Genomic DNA, 20170 nt, shown 5'->3' with positions numbered 1-20170 from the left:
TAACAGCTGCTGGGGCTGTCGAGAATAATGCCCAACTGCCGTTAGACTGCATGCATATACATCTGTATCAGCGGCTAACAAGCGATTGTAGCCTGTATTCTAAGGCCAAGGTTAGCGACTCGAAATCACGCCAAAAAGCACGACATTTGAGGCCATTCGTCTGATGTCGATGATGATGATGATGATGCTGTTGGCGTGACCATATCGAGGCAACTGCCAACTCTCGATTTATGGCCAGTGAATCACTGGAGATGCAATTCCCCGAGGAAGTGGCTAAAGGTGAGACCTAAATCCAACATCACTCATACGCCACATATGCCGAAAATGACTAACAAATGCCCGCGATCTCAAATGGCCGATAAAACAAAAAGGAAAACGCCTATTTTCATGTTCGATATGTCCAGTCAGTTGGGGTTAAATGATTTATGCCTATCTGGCCCAGCCTTGGCAGAAACTCCAGCCCATTCTTTCAATAGACAAATTTGAATATCGCAGGCAATTTGTCAAATGCAACGATATTTATAGTATAGGTAGAATTTATTATCGGCAAGTGCGTTGCCTTCGAAATTTATTTTGTTGTTTGTTTCTCTTTTCTAGTGAATTTCACCGAAAGCAACATAATTATCAGCCAAGCTAATTTGCCTAAGCGAATTCAGCAGAGGCGGCTAATTTCGACAAGGATGCGACTGCGAGTGCGGCTAATTGAAAGGCAATAAATGCATTAAAACAGCAAAACACCGACAACCTTGACATTGAAAACGAATGACAAATAGCGAAAAGTTCATTCAATATGAAAGTTGCCAGGCATTATGCGATTTCATATGCCGCATATGCTATATGATGTGGTATATGTATATATGGTGGATATGGTAGGCGGGGCAAGAAACTTGGCACGCATGTGAGCGGATTTTCACTGTGAAAAAAAAAAAACGAAACACAAAAGTGAGCGGACCTCGTTGTCAATTTATCAATTGCATAAAATAATAGGCCTAGGCGCATAATTTAATGTCGCGTTGTTTGCCATTTTTGAAGGCCGTTTGTATACTCGCATATCTCTATTGAGATATATATTTTGTATTCTATGGGTGCACATGCAGATTAATCGCTGGAAAATGCATTTTGCGCCTGAGTCACGCAACCGGACCCAGAGTTCGATTCGGTTATGATAGCCGAAAGATCGGGCAGTTACTTCCAATTATATGTATTTTCGAGCCACTCATAAACAACATTAAGTTATCAGTGATCACTGATCAGCGTTTGTACTTAACTTCTCATTGCCGCACACTTCCAGATACGCTTCCGTTTTGCGATGTTTGTTTTCAGCATGCTCGGGGAATTTTAATCGCGGCGGGGGAAATTAATTGAGCTATTAATAGATTAATTTATGGCATACTTCCCAACGGTAACTTGCATGCTGCAAATTGCTAGATTAGTTCTACAATTTCATAGATCACAGCTCCCTTTCCGTTTGTATTATTATTATTTTTCCCATAAACAAACTAGCAGACCATAAACGTTATGTCGGTCTTTTCATTATGGCCAAAACATTTTGCACATACCAAAGACCTGGGACCAACCCACACGGAGACAGGCGTTGCCGTTGCCCCAATGCGTTGCACGCACCAAAAACTAAAAAAAAGCAGGTACAAACATTTACAAAAACCAATCGGGGACCCACAGCTCGAAAAACGCTTGCGATTTTAATTGCACAACCTGGGTGGATTGTGGATTGCGGATTTTTTTCCAAAAAGTGCGAGGCCCAGCCCCACACACAAAAAAACTAACCATTTCAACTCTTTGCTTATAAACATATATATCCCATTATAAGTACTATTACGAATTTGTTCTTTTAATGAAAAGGAAATATTTTAAACAAATAAAATGTCTAAGGTTGATCTGATATGATATACCAAACACAAAGAAGTTATCACCATCAACTCGTTGCTTATAAAAATATAAATTGCATTATAATTTTTAAACAAAATTTTACTTTTCATAGAAAATAGGTATTACAACCTAAAAAAGTTGGTATAGTTATCATATCATTCTTTAAATATTATTGTTCTGAAATGAAGATCGTTTTTAATATCTGTCACTTAAAATTATATCTGATATATACTATATTTTTAAAGTTTCGAAATCTTTAGTTCCAAAAGAAAATAAAATATTTAATTATTTTTAAGTAGGTTAAGATATGCCTAATGATTTCTTTATCTGCATAGCTTGTTCTCCGCTCCGAGACATTTGTAACCCAATTCTGTCGCTCGGGAAAGGAGGCAAATGCACTTTGCGATTTACATTTCGAACTGCGGCGGCTTAATTAAAAGCGTGCTGCACAATGGCCCGGCAGTCGAATAAAAAATATGCTATATGTAACGCTATACCTGGAGGTCAGCCGTTCGGTCTCCAACCTGTTGCATCCCCATCCCCATCTCCAAGTCCATGTCCATCTCCAGTCCAGAATCGCGGACGAGTCGCCGGCGGCGGCAACGTCTTCCTGCCTCCACCGGCGATAAATTGTGCTGGCATCAGCCTCTGCCAAGGTCGCTTCCTTAATGAAGTGCCGAAACTTGGGCTCGTTTCGTGGCAGGCACTTGACGTGGAACTGGTTTTCGGGCACCGCTCTCAAGTGGATGCCACCACCAGATGCAGGTGGTGATTGCCACTTACACGGAGAATAAAATGTGCATATTATCGATCTAGAAATATCCTAACTACAGTGTAATCTTGCACTGTTTGAAACTACAAAATTGTAAATAACCTTTTATGAATTTATAAAAAAATGTTTTTGTGAGAAAAAAAGGTATTTGTTTTAAATATTATCGATTTTAATTACCAAACTTTTTAAAATATCTCATTGAGGATAAAAAATATCGTGTGCTTTTAACCTATATTTTATTCAGTACGTTGTATACATTAAATATTTGTCCGTAATGTCCGTAAATATTCAGACTCGTATTTTTAAGAATGTTTCGATTTTTTATATCATTATATATGACTCTATTTTTGGGTGATCTACCCTTCGATATCCGCATATAATAAAGTAATATCTTTTTGTGTTTTTTTAATCTTTTAAATTGGAGCAAAAATAAAAATCGACAATTTTAATTAAAATAAAAGTCCAATGCTTTCAGTGCAGCCCAAAACAACCCGAAGGTTGCACTGCCCTTGTCCTGAACCTGTTTTCCCGTCTGGTTTCTGCTCTTACCATCCCGATAAAAGGTTCTGAATTATGTAATCCCGCACTGGAGTCAGTGCCTCTGAGTGCGGATTCTCATGACCCACTTTTGTGGCCATCCATACAATTTGCAACCATAAATCCGTTTAGCCGGACGCGCAGGATATGCGATCATAACTCATCAAGTTCGCATAATACAAGGAATTAAAATAAAATACGTTGAACTTGAGGTGAGGGAAACTGTCGTTTTGATTGCCAATTGTCCGACTGTCTGTCATGCAATCTAATGAGCTAAAATACTCGCTGACTCAGGCAGCGTGATTAAAATATATTAATGAAAATGCAATTATGCAAAATAAAAAATACTTCAAACTCCATTTTCAAATATCTGCCCCGATCGGTGCTGACAGCCAGGTCTTCCCACTCGAGACTCGAAAATCTCTATGGGGCGAAGTGAATATTTTTTTGCGTAGGCTCAACAACATAAGAGCAACGCGTGCAAAATGTCAACAGAAGGACAAACTTCAGCTAACAATTGCTAATGTGCGCCGATCGCAAGCAGATCGGATCTGGTATACCCCTATAGCTATAGATCGGTGGCCCTGAACGCACTTCGAAGCTCGGAAAAAAGTGCAAAAAGTAAATAAACGCTAAATAAAGGCAAATAATGCGTGAACAAAGCAAGCTAACAACAATGCAGCATAAGGCTTAAAAATTGGCTTTTAGAGGCAATTTACTACCTCCCAAAATATTTTTTTTTTGTAAATGGACCTACCTTAAATGTAGCCACTTCCTGGAGTTTTACCAGCTTTTTGGAACCACTATCAAACGAGTTGGATTAATCGATCTTGGAGGGACACGCCTGCCGCAAAAATCATAATTTTGATTTTTATTAAATAAATCATTTGCCATTTGCGGTTTATTTGTTGGCTATGCTACCAGGCCCATAAACAATAAAAAAAACTCTTGATTTCTTATTGTTGCTTCGCCAGTATGCCAGTGTGTCTCTTACCGCAAGGTTGCAAGATTTTTTCTTCTTTTTCGCTATTCATTTATCTTATTTTTTCGTTTTGGGTTTTACTCTTTTTTTGGCAACATAATTTACTTGTTGGCAAATCAAATTGTAGGGGGAACTCAGACTACAATTCGAAATGAAATGCTTGTCGTCAATTGGCAAATTAATGAGCATTTGATGGCCAGTTGACCTTATGTCAAGTATACGCCGTGTGGCCGGCCGCCGAGGGGCAACAGGCAGCACCTTGTAATTGGATTGCAAACGTTTGTTCTGGTTCTGTCTCGCCTTTTTCTTGTTCTTGTATAATTTTATCAGTTTGGGTAAACAATAGTTGTGGGCCCAGCTGATGCAACACAGTGTTTCATAAAAGTAAGGCCCCCGCTAAAGGGATTATTCTTTGCATATGAGCATGAGCGATGATATAATAATGCACAGCACAACACAATAATCAACCATACAAAGCAAAAGTCGGGAGAATGACGCTGCCAATGCGGCTCATTTCAATATTGCACTTGAACTTGCACTTGACATGCAAATTGCCGATGCGATAACTGCGATGTAATGAAGATTCCCCGCACTAATGAGTTGGGTAAACAGCCAGATTGGCGGGATACATTTCATGGAGACATAATTGATTAAGGAATTCCTTTTAAACATGACAGAATTTGTTTTAAGATTTTGTTTTAGGGAACTAACGGAATATTAAGAGGTTTTCTTTCACACTTATATCTTATAAAAAGTATTATATTGTCATAAATGTTTTATTTTCTTAGTATTTGTATAAACATATCTTTGTTTTTATATATATTATTGAATGTTAATGACATATAAAAAGTATTTCAAAGTACTATACATACATTCTATTTCATATACAACCATAATTTGGCCTTGCAGTTTGTACTTCTGTTTTTTAACGATCTTCATATAATATTCTAATATTATATTCCATGAATTCTGTGCAACTGCGATCGCTTGGTTCCAAAGCGGAACTGACCTGCAATTGATTGATCAGCTTCTCTGGGTTGTCAAGTGTGTAACCCTCAAATTGCAATTTGTTGTCGCTAGCTGCAATTTCCTTCCTGTTTCCCCTCGGAGATAAACGGCTCGCTCTGGACGCAGTAATTGCTATTGCGATTGCAGTTGCAATTGAATTTGTGTGTTCTGTGCAACGAGGTCACCACCACACGAAAAGCACTTTCCCAATTTTCAGGCGATCAATGCAAATCGGAAGTGGTTAAGTGTGTGCGAGAACACTTTGCTGCATAAATGTGGAAATTTATAGAATATTCAGGCAACTAAACAGGCTAACAAATGCATTGAGCAAAGGCGATTGTCACCAATGTGTTGCTGTTGTTTTTGGCTATATTGCTGCTGTTATATCTCCTCGTGTGGCTGCTGTGTTTGCTGTTGTTGCTGTGTGAATAGCTGGTGTTGTTGTTCTTGGTGTTGCAGTTGTTGCTGTCTGAATAGCTGGTGTTGTTGTTCTTGGTGTTGCTGCTGTTTCTTTTATTGTTGCTGCTGTGTTTGCTGTTTTTGCTGGTGGTGTTGCTCCTGTGTTTGCTGCCCCTATTGCTGTTGCAGCCTGTGTTGTTGCTGCGGTGTTTGCTATTGTTGCAGCTGTGTTTGCTGCTATTGTTGCTCCTCGTGCTGCTGCTGCTGTTGTTGCTGTAGCCCCCCAATGTTGTTGTTGCCAACGCAACAAGTTTCGTGTGTGTTGCCAATAAGTTGTCGCTGCCGACGTCGCTGCTCTCTCGCTCGGCTGTTGTTGTTGCTATTGGCTTTTGTTGTTATCGTGCGTACTTGGACCGCTCAATAACGCCGCCGACGCCGCTGCCGCCGTCGCTGCCGCTGCTGCTGCCGCCGTCGCTGCCGCCGGCCGCCTGGTGCTGTAAACACGAAAAATAAAGAGGCAGAAAAAAATTGAAACGAAAGCAGAGGGTATTTAACCGACCTCAAATCAATTTGCAATTTCAGTCGATCTCCGCGTTGCAGCGTTGCATGAACTCAATTTAGTCGCGTGCGAAACAGCCAGTTTACACAAGTTCAACCGAAAAGCCTTACGGAAATACATATATATATATATACAACTCATAGTTAGGAAACGGGCAACAACAACCAACTTGAACTCCAAAATCACCCGAAACGCAGTCGAAATTGTTAATTGAACTTTTATTTATTAACTTTGGCAAAACGGTGTCAAGCGCGGCCTAGAAAAAGAAATAAAACAAAACCCAAACGAGAAAACGCCCCAAAGAAATTCCAAGCACGTTGCAGACGAAATTACGCAAACGGCGATATAAAACACACCAGCAACGGCTGCAACTACAACAGCAACATCAGCAACATTAGCAGCAGCAACATTACCAACAGCAACAGCTGACGTTCAATGAACGCTTCAGTTTCTGGTTACCCAGATGCACATCTTGGCTAATCGCAACCAACCAATGTAAAGTGCAGCTCCCAACAGAGAGAGCTTTTCCCCCCAACTGAACTTGAAAGTGAAAGTGAAAGAGAACGGAGAAATTGCGGAGAAGAGATTGGTCAGAGAGAAAGACAAACGGAAAGAAAGAAAGACCATTACTTTTGCTTTTGCTGGAGTGGCCAAAATCAACTCAGAGCATTAGCCAAGGTCGTTTGTTAAAGATAAACTATGGATAAGGATCAGAAGGAACAGGTGTACGAGGTGAAGGCACCTCATGCCGGAGCAGAGGGTCACACCTTCCTGGTGAGCCCAGTGGATCCTACACCCATCCTAGCACCCATTCTCACCGCTGTGCCTGTGATGAAACCCAGGGAGTCCCCTGCTCCGCTGGAGAAATCCAAGGAGGAGCAGGAGGAACTGGAACTGGAACTGGATGATGACCAGCCCAGCTGCAGTTCCCAGGCTGTGGTGCCCCTGTCCTCGTCGCTGCCCTGCAAGCTGCTCCGCATGCATGCCAGGCGATCTGCCCAGGCCCTGCTCCGCCAAATGGAATCCCTGGACTCTCAGCTGGGCAGCAGCAATGGAAGTACTTCGGAGGATACCTCTCCCTCTGCTCCACCCATGTCGCCCACGGATCACCAGCTAGTGGATGTGGGAATGGGCTCTTCCATTGGGGATTCCGAAGAATCCTCGGAGGAGGGTGACGAACTAAAACCCCTCGCTGTGGACAATCACATCATGCATGAGGTGGAGTTGAATGAGCGGCAGACTTCGCCACCCGCCGTCTTGAGTGAGGCCAATTTGGAGAAGTTCCGCAAGCACCAGATGGATAACATCTATCTGCATCCCAATTTCACCTTGGATGCTTCTCCCCCACCGGCGGTGGCTCCAGCCAACTCACCTGTTCTGGAGGCCAAGAGAAGTCATCACTCCTTCCTCGCGATGAAGAAGGAAAGGGAGGTGGAGCAGCCGCAGGAGAAGGAGAAAGAGCAGGAGGTTGCAGTTCATCGGGAGGAGGAGGACTCTGAGCATCACCAGGGACCCAATGAAATAGACACTCTGGATCCATCGCTTATTCCCAGCGAGGAACTGGCTGCCGAAATCACCGATGCCGTGGAGTTCTACTTCTCAAACGAGAGCATCCTGAAGGATGCCTTCCTGCTGAAGCATGTGCGTCGCAACAAGGAGGGCTTCGTCAGCCTCAAGTTGGTGTCCAGCTTCAAGAGGGTTCGCCAGTTGACCAGGGAGTGGAAGGTCGTCGGCGATGCAGTGCGTCGCAAGTCCCGCAAAATCGAGCTCAATGATGTGGGCACCAAGGTGCGGAGAATCGATCCTCTGCCCAGTTTCGATGAGACCATGCCCTCGCGAACCATTGTGGCCTGTGATCTTCCCATGGATAAACTGACCATCGAGAAGGTGTCAGATCTCTTCTCCCGCTGCGGTGAGATTGCCCTAATCCGCATCCTAAAACCAGGCATGGCCATTCCCGTGGATGTGCGCCAGTTCATGAACAAGTATCCGGAGCTGCAGCAAAAGGAGTGCGCGCTCGTGGAGTACCTGGAATCCTCGTCCGCCCGAGATGCCCGTCATCTCAATGGTCCCTTCCAAGTGTACGAGATGGTGGCCCCCAAGAAGAAGACCGGCAAGAAGGCTGCCGTCATCCAGATTGCTGCTCCGGTGGCCAGAATGGTGGAGAACTATCGCTACTACAACGACAACAACTACGAGAGGAGTCGTGGTGGCAGCTTCTCGGGTCACGAAACTGTTCCAGATCTGCGTTTCAAGCTCAAGCGCAACAACTCGGATTTCCAGCCCAGTTATTACCAGCAAATGGGACCCAACCACAACAACGGCTACCATGCCAATCCTTATCAGCATTATCAACCACGTGGGAGCATCGGGAGCAACCAGAACCAGGAGATGGGTTTTTTCGGCTATGGTCCCAGAAGATACAGCAACACATCGACGATTTCGGCCAACACGGCGGCTGCCTTGGGCGATGGTTCGCCCATATCTTCTGCTGTCAATTCAGGCGGTAATCCCGTATCATCCATTAGTAGTCTCCAAAGGCGTCTGTCCAACTGTTCCGAGCAGAACTTCACGCCGGAGGTCAATCCACCGATGTCGCGAAGGGCTAGCAATTGCTCCGAAACTGGGGGAATTCCCCAACGACGTGATTCCAACTGTTCCGAGAGTTGTCCCTGCTCCAGGAGGGTCTCCGACTTTGGTCAGCAGACCACGGAGCAGAGCACCGGTTACAGGAAGACCTCGGTGTGCTCCAATGGCAGTTGTCCTGGCAATCAGAACCAGGAGCGTCGCTTCTCCAATGGATCCATGCAGTTCGAGAGGACCTTCTCGAATGCCAGCGAGACCAGTGGCTTCTATCGTCGTCCTTCGAATGATTTCAATATAGAAAGGGAGCCCATCCAGACGGATCAGATGGTGGGCGGAGGAGGCGGTGGATACCAGGTGTGGCCACGTCGTTATTCCAACAACTTCCAGCAGCTGAGCAGCAAACTGGCGGCCTATGATAATGCTCAATATATCGGAGGAAGACGTATCTCCACGGATTCGGGTTACGATCGTCGCTGCTCCTTTGGATCGGAGGGATTTGAGGGATCTCCTCGATCTCGCACTGGAAGTTTCCTGAGCAACTACAAGCATGGAGGCGATGGCTATGATGGCCAACCAAGATCCCGAACCGGAAGCTTCCTCGATGGATCTCCACGATCGCGTTCCGGATCCTTTGCCCAACGGGCCGCCGAGAGTCTGGTGCGAACTCCAATGGGTCCAGATGGTAGCAAGGGTTTCGGCCAGAGGGCCAGGAAATTCGGACAGACCATATCACCAGTAAACTAGGGGGTCAAAAAGAAAAAGGGTTTTTTTTGTTGATTAATTTTAGTGGGAAGATGAAAACTGTTATAGAGCCCCGTTTAGAGCGGGTAATCGTATGTGAAATTAATGGCTGTACACTGTGATGTTGTCCAACTTGTTAAACGTCCCACAGATGCACCATACACCATCCCCAAACCCTTAGCCCAACCTAGGTTAGGAACGTGAACCTATAGTTAACGAATTTTTACCATAGAAATTTATGAGGGGTTACGTTGGTTGATGTGGATTTTTGCCAGCCCTTTTACTTATTCAATATTTTTTTAACCATTCTTATACGAAACATAACAATAACAATCACTGCCAATAGTTTAAGGGAAAGAAAAGGAAAAACAATAATTGGTTTGGTAGACACTTAGGATTATATCTTTCAAAATAATCAACATATATGATTGACCAATAACCAGTTAATATAGAATAGGTTCTATATTCGTTGTTATATTTGAAACAATTTAGAAGTAGAGTACGGGCCCAACTTGTATCACAAAGTCACCCATGACTTCTACTATAGCTGCTTATATCCTTATGAATTCACAAAATAATGCTGCTAGCTTGTATGCAGATCTAGTATTCTTTTATTGCCTATAAACAGTTTTAATTGTCGTGAAATTAAGTTAGATGTAGGATAGTCACACCCATTTGTCAAACGGCTGCCATAAAAATCAGTTCTAGAATCGAGGCCATACTTAACCAGGTGTGAGTAATACGGATGTAATTGGAACCAAGAAAAATTTAATTAGATTCTCAGGTCACTAGGCTTAACACTCGCAGGGCAGGCAGAAATGATATCCACATTTCCAACCTATCCCACTCATAAATTTCACAAACTTTTTTCATTTATTTGCTTATTATTTCAACACTTTAATTCAATTACTACTTAGTTAGTCTAATAATTGCATATTTAGGTATAGAAACTTGGTTGTCCTCCTGCGATAAAAAAAGATGGAGGAAACAGCAAAACGGATTATTACAGGAGAGAATAAAAATATTTTTCATTTTTAGCTTTTAATTTCGATTTCTTACAGAAGCATAAATCTGTAGATGCAATAAATTATATTATGCGTGTTAACCGTAAATAAACTTATTACAAAAAAGCAAGAGGGGGCCTGTAGTTGCAATTGGTCGGGGGGTATTATTATAATTAACCAACAATGGTGAACTTGAAATGGAGCTTAGCTAACAAATTTGCTGTCTTTTTGCCAAATCATTTAACGAATCTTGCGCAATGTGGCTGCTGGCCCGAAACTGAAAGCGAAATTCGCGCCACTCGAGAACCGAAGGTAACTAGGCCATCGAAATAGCGGAAAAAATCAAGTCAAAAGCTATATATATATAAATAATAACAGCAAATCCCAACCAGTCTGCCTTGCCTGTGAAAGCAACAATTTGAATTTTATTGAATAATATTCGTAATTTTTGTCTTCGCAAAGTGACATGAGCGTGACGCATGCGCCCCCAACTTGAATTTGGGATTTGGTTATTTATTTTTTTTCGATTTTGTACTTTTTTTTTGCTTTTTGGCGAACTCGCCCGCGGTTCATAATTGTTCATAAAGCGGCCGTTAGCATTGTTATTGCCTTGTCTCCAGCCTCTGGGGCTGAATTTCGAGTACTCAAGCCTTAATCGTTGCCGTGCGTGCGATTTTTTTGCGGTCCCAAGGTATTTGTTGTTCACTTTTCAGTTCATTTTTCTTTTTTCTTCATTTTTGTTTCTTTTCGACTTCGATTTATTAAACAATTTCAATGGATATACACGCTGGTACACGTACAAGTGAATGATTTTTCGCACACACGCATCCCGCCGCGCCGCCCACAGCCCAAGTTTTATATACATTGTATTTTTTTTTTGCTGTTTTTTATTCGAAACCAGTTTTTTTGGGGCGCTTGGCCAGCAGCAGCGCACTGAACTAATTGTCGCACAATTTTTCACCGCGTGGGCAAAATTCAAAAGTGCAGCATTATAAGATCTAGCCAACGGGAAGCATTTTGTGCGTGCATTTTGTAGATTGCATAACATTTTTTTCCCCAAAGCGGGGGAATTTATTGTAATCACATAGCTCGGGTTCATGTGCTCGCTGCTTGATTAAACTTCCTGGCACTGCGGCCTTTATTGCCAAATTCCCTTTTTAATTTATGCTAATTAAACGTGCTCAAACAGGAACCGAACCGAAAACCAGTCGCAAGCACAGTGTTTTCCAGAACAACTTGCACTCATTAAGTGAGAGTTCATCTCCAGCGGATGGGGATAAATATAAATAAAAACCCTGTGAATTATCGCAATCGAATAAAATATAAATTGCGGGGAGTCGAAGTCTCATCGATGACATAATGCGATGGGTATTGGGGTATTTTCAAGTCAAGAAATGCAACAATAGAGCTTGCTGCACATGAAAAAATATGGTAACAAAAAAGTAACTGATTTATTGATTATAATTTTAAATATAAAGGTTTTTCTGTATTCAATCTTTAAAAATCGACACTACTTTGGTATCAACAAACAAATTCAAAACTACTTTCGTTTTGAAAAACTAAATCAAGAATTCCTTCGTCTCAAAAAATCAAATCAAGACTACATTCTTCTCAAAAAATTAAGTGAAGACATCTTTTATTTCTAAATCAAAAAAACTTTATATTAAAAATCAAACTCGAAATAACTTTCGTTTTATAAGAAGTCGAGTTCTCAAAGTTGTTTTAAGTTATTGCAGGCAACAACCAATTTACCTTAGCCTTGAATTTTTTATTCATATTTATATATTTTTTTTTCATACCCCTTAAAAATACCAATTTGAAAGTAAAAGAATTACCACTTCATTTAAAATATATTATTTGGTATTGTTTCTCTCCGTGCACAACTGACCTTAGACAAGTCTACACTTTTTTGGCAAGATCGCACATCCTTGGACCGGCTAATTATGTCCCAAAGCGCTCAATGATAAAATTGCCGACACACAGAACGTAGAACGTGCCGTGTGGCAAGTTGTCTGAAAGTCTGAAAGTGCCTCAACCTTGACCGTCATTTGTAGGCGGCAGAATCGCGAATCGAGAGATGTAAGCTCTTCGCACGGCCACCGGGCGTATGCGCGATTTCCGGAAACTGCTCGCTCTCCTTTCGAACGCTGCGCCCAGTCATCTTCAAGTTCAGAAGGCACACTGATATTTATTTATAAATAAAAGTAACCTTAGTCGCTGTCTCAATAAAGCGAACTTGAAGTCGCGCGTAGAAATTTCCGCACCACATTATTAAGATTGCCAGTCATGTCGGCGAAAACCACAACTGCCAGCCACTCAGTCATCAGTTCGTATTGATGAAATGCCATATTGTAAGCCAAAATAAGTATACGCACCGCTGTCTCGATTGCATAAACAACAACAGCGACGATGCTGACCTCAACACGTTCGTTCTCACTACGCAATTGGTTAAATCAAATAAATACGCTAAAACATCAGAAGCCAGCAATTACACATCGGACTTTCGGACGCGAGGCGAAAGCAAACGATAATTCTAAAATAAGGTCGTTGATTCTGGAAGAACCCAGATATAATGTTGTGGTGGGGGTTTTTAAGACCATTTATAACGTATTGAAAACCTGTGAACCCAAGCTACTTTGGGGAACTTGGGGAAGTTACAGAAATAAATTGAGGTCTATAAAAATGTTTCTAAAATGTGGACTTCCGGACTGGAAGAATATTTTACACATTTATAAGTAACGCCCATTAAGCAAGAAAGGCTTAAAAACATTACATTGAGAACTTAGCACGATCTAACTTCAAGCTGATACAATTTCAAGGTAGTTAACAGTTTAATTATTTTCTCTTTTTTGTTCCTTTAAAATTAATTGGTTACATTTTCTTTTATTTTATTTTTTAATGGCATACTTTTCGGCATAAAAACTGAAGTGGGTATAGAAATATAGAAGCATACTTTTCGGAGTCGCTGTTAAAAAAGGTTGGCAGTCCCAATAAAATTGGCGCGGGAATAAGAAACTTCATTTCAAATCCAAAACCCCATTTAAAACGAATACAGATCTTAATTCACCATGTTCTATCAAAAAAAAGATAGACGTGGAGAGGTCAAATTGTAAAATACCATCTGTATTGCCAATAAAATTTATAGAGCCTCCGAGTTAGGATAGGTAAGTATATTTTACCCAGCTGAAAATATAGAAATAAAAAACCATTTCGAATATATTTTGATTGCGTTTGTGCTATTTTTATTTCGCCTGTTATTTTGTAATACTTTCTTCTTTTGGAGCAAACAAACAAATTCAACTACATTGGCTCGAGGGGAGTTTATTTGTTTTTGTTTTTTTTCTTTTTGGGTTAAACGGGGAGTTGCCTATGACTAATATGTATATTTTAAATATAGCTTTCCACATCCGTTAACTTAACATTCTTAGGTCTTTTCTTGTTGTGTGTGTGTATTTTTTGTCCGCTAATTAATTAAGGTATTTGACTAACAATTAAAATGTAATCGAGGTACTATTAAATTAGACATTCGCTAATGCTCATAATTTGCGTATTGTGCATGCAATTTGACTATTTTTGTGGGGCATTACTTTTGGACCCATCGGTTCTTTAGACGAGGCTAATGCTAAGGCCCAGTGGTAATCGCAGGCCAGAGAGTTGGAGCGAAACTTGGTGGGAATTTTGGTGGTGGCTGCTGTTGCTGCTGCTGCGGTGGCTCGGTGGTTCCAGTGGAGCGTCCGCTTCCGCTTCCTGCACCACTTCCAGTTCCGCTTGGTCCTCCTCCTCCTCCAGCTCCATTTCTTCTGCCCTTTGGTTCTCCTTATTCTCCCCCTGGGTAACCTGATAGCTGGTGGTTGGCAGGACTTCGGATATGGCGCTATCGAATTCCAGCAGTATCTCATCTTCATCGAGGTTCCGCGTCCAGCGCGGCCCCTCTTTGATTGGACTCATGATCTGCGGGGGTTTCGTAGTGGTGGAGGTGGTTGATTCTGGAAAAGATGCGGATGACACTTCCCTGCTGAGCGTGGTTCCCAGTCGCCGAAACATGGCCACTACTTTGCCATCCACACTCGGTTGCGGGAATCTTTGGTAAGTGGGTGGAGCAATGGGATTGCTGGGCATGGGTGCGGATGCCACCACCTCCTTGGTCGCCGTTCGCTCCAACGGCTTCCTTCGTGGCGTCACACACTCCACCTTGCAGATCAGATTGCTTCTCTTCTGACCCTGCGGCCTGAGGTAGACGATCACCGCCGACTGCTGGCTCCTCCTCTTCTGGGGACTCCGCCGTAGGCTCTCCAAGCAACATTGTCGCAAGACTCGGCTCATCCGGGTCATGGAGGCACTGCGTCTGCTGCTGCTGGGTCTTCGCTTGGAGTAGACTATGGGTGCGGGTGTGGGATTGACGGGAACCTGGGGCTGTGGCTGGGGCTGCGATTGGGGCTGAACTCGCACTTGGGGTCGAACCATCGCCACCGGACGCAGCTTGGTCCGCTCTTGCTGCACCACACTGTTGCCCATGTGCGAGGGACTTTGGCTTTGGCTTTCGGCCTCATTACTGTTGACCGCCTGCAGGGAATGCCAGTTGATCAGCCAGTTGTTGCAGCTGAAGCAGAGGAACTTGTCCTCGTTCAGGGGCTGTAAGTAAAGAGATACAAGATAGATGAGTACAAGATGCATAACATTAGGGATGTTTTTATAAAGTCAACATAAGCTATAACTCCTAACTTGAGTATCATTAGAGGATGGTAATGCCTTACTGTAAGCATCTTAGAAACTCCGAGTATATTGCAGCTCATTGTTTATTGTTATTGTTTTTTTAAAGCCATTTGGAGGCTATAAGTTTCAATTTAAGAAATGTTTTGGGGCAGTTATACATTACTATAAATAGAGAGGGAATTGCATATCAATGTAGCATATTTAATAATAAAATTTATATTAGCTTTAAGAAGTACATGACTTTTCATCGCAACTTAAACGTTTCAATAAATCCATTTAAACAGTGGAATTCTCTAAAGGATTGAAAGGATAGGCACACATAATGGTTATTATTGGGCCCTTTCAATGTCATTAGAGGTGACCCAAAAAAGTAGGTTACCTAATAACACCAAGACCAATCATTTATTGATTACAAGCAGTACACCGTTAAGGGCATCAGTAATCAGCCTTAGAATTCCATTGCGTGTCCCGTAATCTCAATCCAAGCATAACCACAGAATAAACCTCTTGAAAATTACGATACGCCTATGCACTTAGTGATCGCTCTCGGGAACCGACCACTAATGAGCATCGAACCAAAGGTGCAAAAAAAGCATAACAATTCCAAAAACAACTGCCAGACGGTCCCGAGCATATTAATTACCCAAGCAGACCTCAACATTCCGGGGGTATCAATAATTTCGTGCACCTGCCAACGAAAACTAAGCGCCCAACAGCAGCAGCTGTATGGCTGAGGAACGAAAACCAGTCAAAAGCTAAAGGAAAAAGGGATATTCGGTTAGTTCGAACCTCGAAGCAAACTCGTTTTGGCCAAAGGCCACGCGCCCTATAGAAACGAAGTGGAACCGACGAGGAGAACTGGGTTAAAACCCAACTATGACGGATATTAGGCACGCGTATGGGCGACAGCTGCTCGGAGAAATTAGATAAAGGTCGATCGGAGGAGGGGGAACACTACCTATAAGGATCGGGTAAGGGAGAAGGGGAAGAGGTAGGGCAGCCAGGATCAGGAGCGATTGTGGCTGTCTGTTTACCTTTGGCTTCGGCGCTGAAAAGGTGTGCTCCAAGGGCCATGTGTAAACGGTATAATAATGCAAATTGCAGGCCAGGTGCAAAGCAGACAGAAAACCACACACACGCACACTGATCGGATGTGCACTGAGATAAATTTGGATATATACCTAGATAGTTCACAAAATATATTAACGAATTCTGAACAGGTTTAAATTTTATTTCAAATCCCTGCATTGTAAGATATATTTAATAATTCTAAAAGTAATTAGATATTTTATTTTATAGCTACATAATGATATAATTATCACATGATGTTATAGGTAAATCTATCATTTTAAGTAATTTGAACCATCTATTATATTTTAAAGGTGTATCTTTTATTTTATGTTCTTTTAATGATTTGTTAAAGGCTTTTAGAGGCAAATCTATTAATTTTTATCAGTGTATAAAATAGGGAGGTAGGGAAGTAGGGAGGCAGCCTGCTAAATTGATTGCAACTGCACTTTATGGCACTGTCATTGAGGGCTTTATATTATTCAGAACTCGCGAGGGTGTAAATTCTGTGGGGGTGATCGGTTGCCAGGCTACGATCGCGGCAGGTGGTATATAAGCACCACATATAGGGTTTCGCAATAACGGTTCAAAGTAAATTCTAACGATCCTAGGGGAGTTCATTTCGGAGGGTGAGCTTCGTGGGTCAGTTGTGGTGGGGTAAGCAGAGGGGTTTTTATTATTATGAAATTGAATAGCGTGCGGCTGGAGTATATCGTAATTAAATTGATTATTTCGTAAGCAATTAAGGTTGAGGACTATAAGGATGTAAAGAAATACATTTGCTAATGTTCTATGTACAATATGGATAATATTTTCACAAACTCTGTTAACAACCACTTAAAACTGTTTACATTTCATTTTAGGAACTCTCTTCTCAGTCTCTGCCTGACCCATTTTTGTTTTCTAATCCAATAGTAAGGAAACCCTAGAACAAACTATTGCCCAAAAAAACAAACTAAAAGAAGACCTCCAAATTAAAAGTAACGTCTAGTTTTCGGCTTTGTTTCGGCACTTTAAGGACTTCTCCTGGAAAAATTATAGGTTCAAGGAATATCCTATACCTTATTCTAAGGGTAGATCTTTTGTTTGGATTTGAGCAACTTAAGAAACCGGAATTTCTGTCTTAAGATTTTTGGCATTGTTCGAGAGTTCAACCACCGTAGATCGCTGTTATGAAAATCCCTCCGCCATAAGCACAATAAACTGTGAACTCAGATCCAGGTATTCGTATTCAATAGTTGATATGCGAAAAAACATCTCACAGAAAACCCGAAGAAGGTATGAAGAGCTGATAAAGCAGCAGCAGAAAACCCAGGAACTCTGATGGGTTGGATTTTGAGTACAGAGCGGCAAATACAGCTGTCGTTTGGGATATGGAAAAAAGAGGAAAAAGATAGGGTGAAGAGTGTGTGGAAGGTTCGTTCACTGCCCGCAGAAATTGGAGCAATCTCGGCTCCTCGGCAAATCCACCGCACATCTGCCCTTCGAGCAGGTTTGTGGTACAGGTAGTCAATCGCAGTGGAGTGTCTGTAATCCGAGACCCGAAACTCACTTCCACAGAAAACAAACCCAGGATCTCCAGCCAGGATCGATTTCCCTGGCCATCTTCCGCTGTCGCATTTCCCACACACCGCACTATACCATATTAGAACAAGCTGTTGGAAATTATGGGAAAGGAATCAAACTAAGTGGCGAAGCATATGCATAGTGTCCAATTACCGAAAGTAGTTAGGGAAATGCATCAGCTGCTTAAAGGCAGGATATGCAGTTCAAAGAGCAAAGAAAATGGGAATATTAAAACCAGAGAATAGAAAAGGATTTAGGCAAATGGATCTTTGGAGAAAAATGTTTTTACTTACAAAGTACTGAACGAAAATATCTTTGAAAAGCTCTTCTTAGAAAGGACATAACTTAAACATTTTAGATAAACGGATTTGAATCACCGCAAATTTAATGGTTCTAAAAAAAAGACCAGTTATAAATAACTTTATTTTGGTCCTTTTTAAAATAAATATGTCAAATTGGTTCAGAAGGATATGTTTAAAATTGACTTCAACATAAATAAGAAAAGAAACATTGTTGGGAATTTTATATTCTAGAAAACAAATCTCAAATAATTAAAAGAGGGAATTTTAGAGACCCCTTTTAACATTACAGCGATAACCACATTTTTTCCCAGTGGGATGCTGCGGGAGAGCTACCTTTACCTGCCTAAAAATGCCCGCCGGCCCTCTCTCTGGAATCCCTCCATTTTTCCGCCCAGCGAAGTTCATCCCCTTTTAACCCAAAAACACACACACATGGAGGCACGAGCACAGGGAAAACTTTGTCCGAAGGACGTTGTGTCGTTGCATGACTCATCCGCCGAGTTGCCCCAATATCGATTTCTTTTTGTCCACACCCCCGCCCCACACTACAACATTTGTGAGATGTGCCTTTCGTGGAAAATCCATACCTGAAACTTGAATTTCGCCTGGATTAGCTGGACGATATTGGGCCCAGAGCGGGGCTCGTAGATATTGATCGTCTGGTTGGTGTGACAGCCGCAGATGAGGCAGGTGCGTTTCAGGTATTCCGAGGAGGCTGCCGGGGCGGCAACGGCCGCCGAGGGATCCGCCTGCTGCTGCTGATTATTGGCAGACATCCTGGCGATTTTTCCCAGCCCCTGACGTCACCAAAGGTCGCACTAACTTGCCGAATTTCGGTCTTCACACTCGTATTATTTCTGGGGTGGCGCGAAAAAGTGGCAAACACAACAATTGCGAAGCGTCAGACACACGCGAGTGAGCGAGAGAGATGGAGAGTGAGAGCGGGACAGCGAGCTACGGAGCGGCACGTCCTTCGCGTTGCACGCACAAGTTTCGAATGAGCCTTGCTTGTCCTCTTATTCTAGGCTTGAGTTTCAAAAACTGTGCGCGGGCTGCCATACCTGGGAAATTAAGTGGTCGATGGTCTTGGGTTGCCAGACCAGCGAAAAGGGACTGTCTATAAGGAAGAAGGAAAAAACATATCACACAGCATATTATATCACATCATCATATCTGAACTCATTCATATATGTATTACCTATCATCTATTTATTTATTTATATACCAATAAAAAAATATTTTAAAATATTAAAATGGAAAACACTTTTAATGTTTTTGTTGACAATTGCAAATTTATACATTTTGAAAAACACAATATTTTTCGGTGTTGAATTTTTTTTTTATTCATACAAATAAATATAATAAAAAATGTTTTAAATAAATGCCAGATAAACTGATTGAATTTAAAAATTATATAAAACCCTAACTAAAAACCAATCCTTGTTTTATTTCGCCTGCACTGAAAGAAATTACATTTTTAGGGGTGGCACAACCAAAACAACATATGTTCACATTTAAGGGCGCCAAAAGGGATGTTGAGAGGCAGAATGACTTTTGCGAATTTTAGAACAGGAAATGTAGAACAACAAACAATGTCACTAAGGGTATTACCTGAGAACCATGAAATTTACCACGAAATATAACTGATGTGGTGCAGGAATATTATTTGTATTTCCAAGAAAATTAATGATTAATGATAAAAATTATTTAATTAATAAACAACATGTTTTGGAATTTTAATACTAAGTGGTAAGCATGATCAACATCTTGCAACTTTCATGAATGAAATACCAAAACCCCATCAAAAGTATGGTCAAATATTTTGACAACATATTGACGACTTGACCTATCTGAACTTTCGGCTTTCAAGCTACCTCTTCTCCAGCTCTTCGGATATGTTTAAGCCCCACGGAGGAATCGGTGGCAGCTGCCATCGAGCGACAAACACCGAATTTAATGTGGACGGCTTCCTCGACTGGTACTTATAATGGAATGGAAGACCCACCGGCTCAACACAGAGCCAATGCATAAAAAATATGTAGCTTG

General features: G+C 41.8%; 2 protein-coding genes across 2 annotated transcripts; one reads left to right on the top strand and one right to left on the bottom strand.

Annotated features, from left to right (window-relative positions):
- Nucleotides 1-6160: 6160 nt before the first annotated feature.
- Nucleotides 6161-10605, top strand: LOC119550534. Its single transcript, XM_037859254.1, has one exon. It carries the CDS (start codon nt 6844-6846, stop codon nt 9472-9474), a length of 2631 nt encoding a protein of 876 aa, XP_037715182.1. The 5' UTR covers nt 6161-6843; the 3' UTR covers nt 9475-10605.
- Nucleotides 10606-13706: 3101 nt separating this feature from the next.
- LOC119550105 (protein phyllopod) lies at nt 13707-19107 on the bottom strand. The gene is made up of 2 exons (XM_037858585.1): nt 18712-19107; nt 13707-15107 (listed from the first exon to the last, which is right to left on the bottom strand). Exons 1-2 carry the CDS (start codon nt 18898-18900, stop codon nt 14082-14084), a joined length of 1215 nt encoding a protein of 404 aa, XP_037714513.1. The 5' UTR covers nt 18901-19107; the 3' UTR covers nt 13707-14081.
- Nucleotides 19108-20170: the final 1063 nt, after the last annotated feature.

Source organism: Drosophila subpulchrella, chromosome 2R (genome assembly GCF_014743375.2).
Source record: "Drosophila subpulchrella strain 33 F10 #4 breed RU33 chromosome 2R, RU_Dsub_v1.1 Primary Assembly, whole genome shotgun sequence".
Taxonomy (NCBI): domain Eukaryota; kingdom Metazoa; phylum Arthropoda; class Insecta; order Diptera; family Drosophilidae; genus Drosophila; species Drosophila subpulchrella.
The sequence above is the reverse complement of the archived record's forward strand: the minus strand, read 5'-3'. Positions and strand labels throughout refer to the sequence as shown.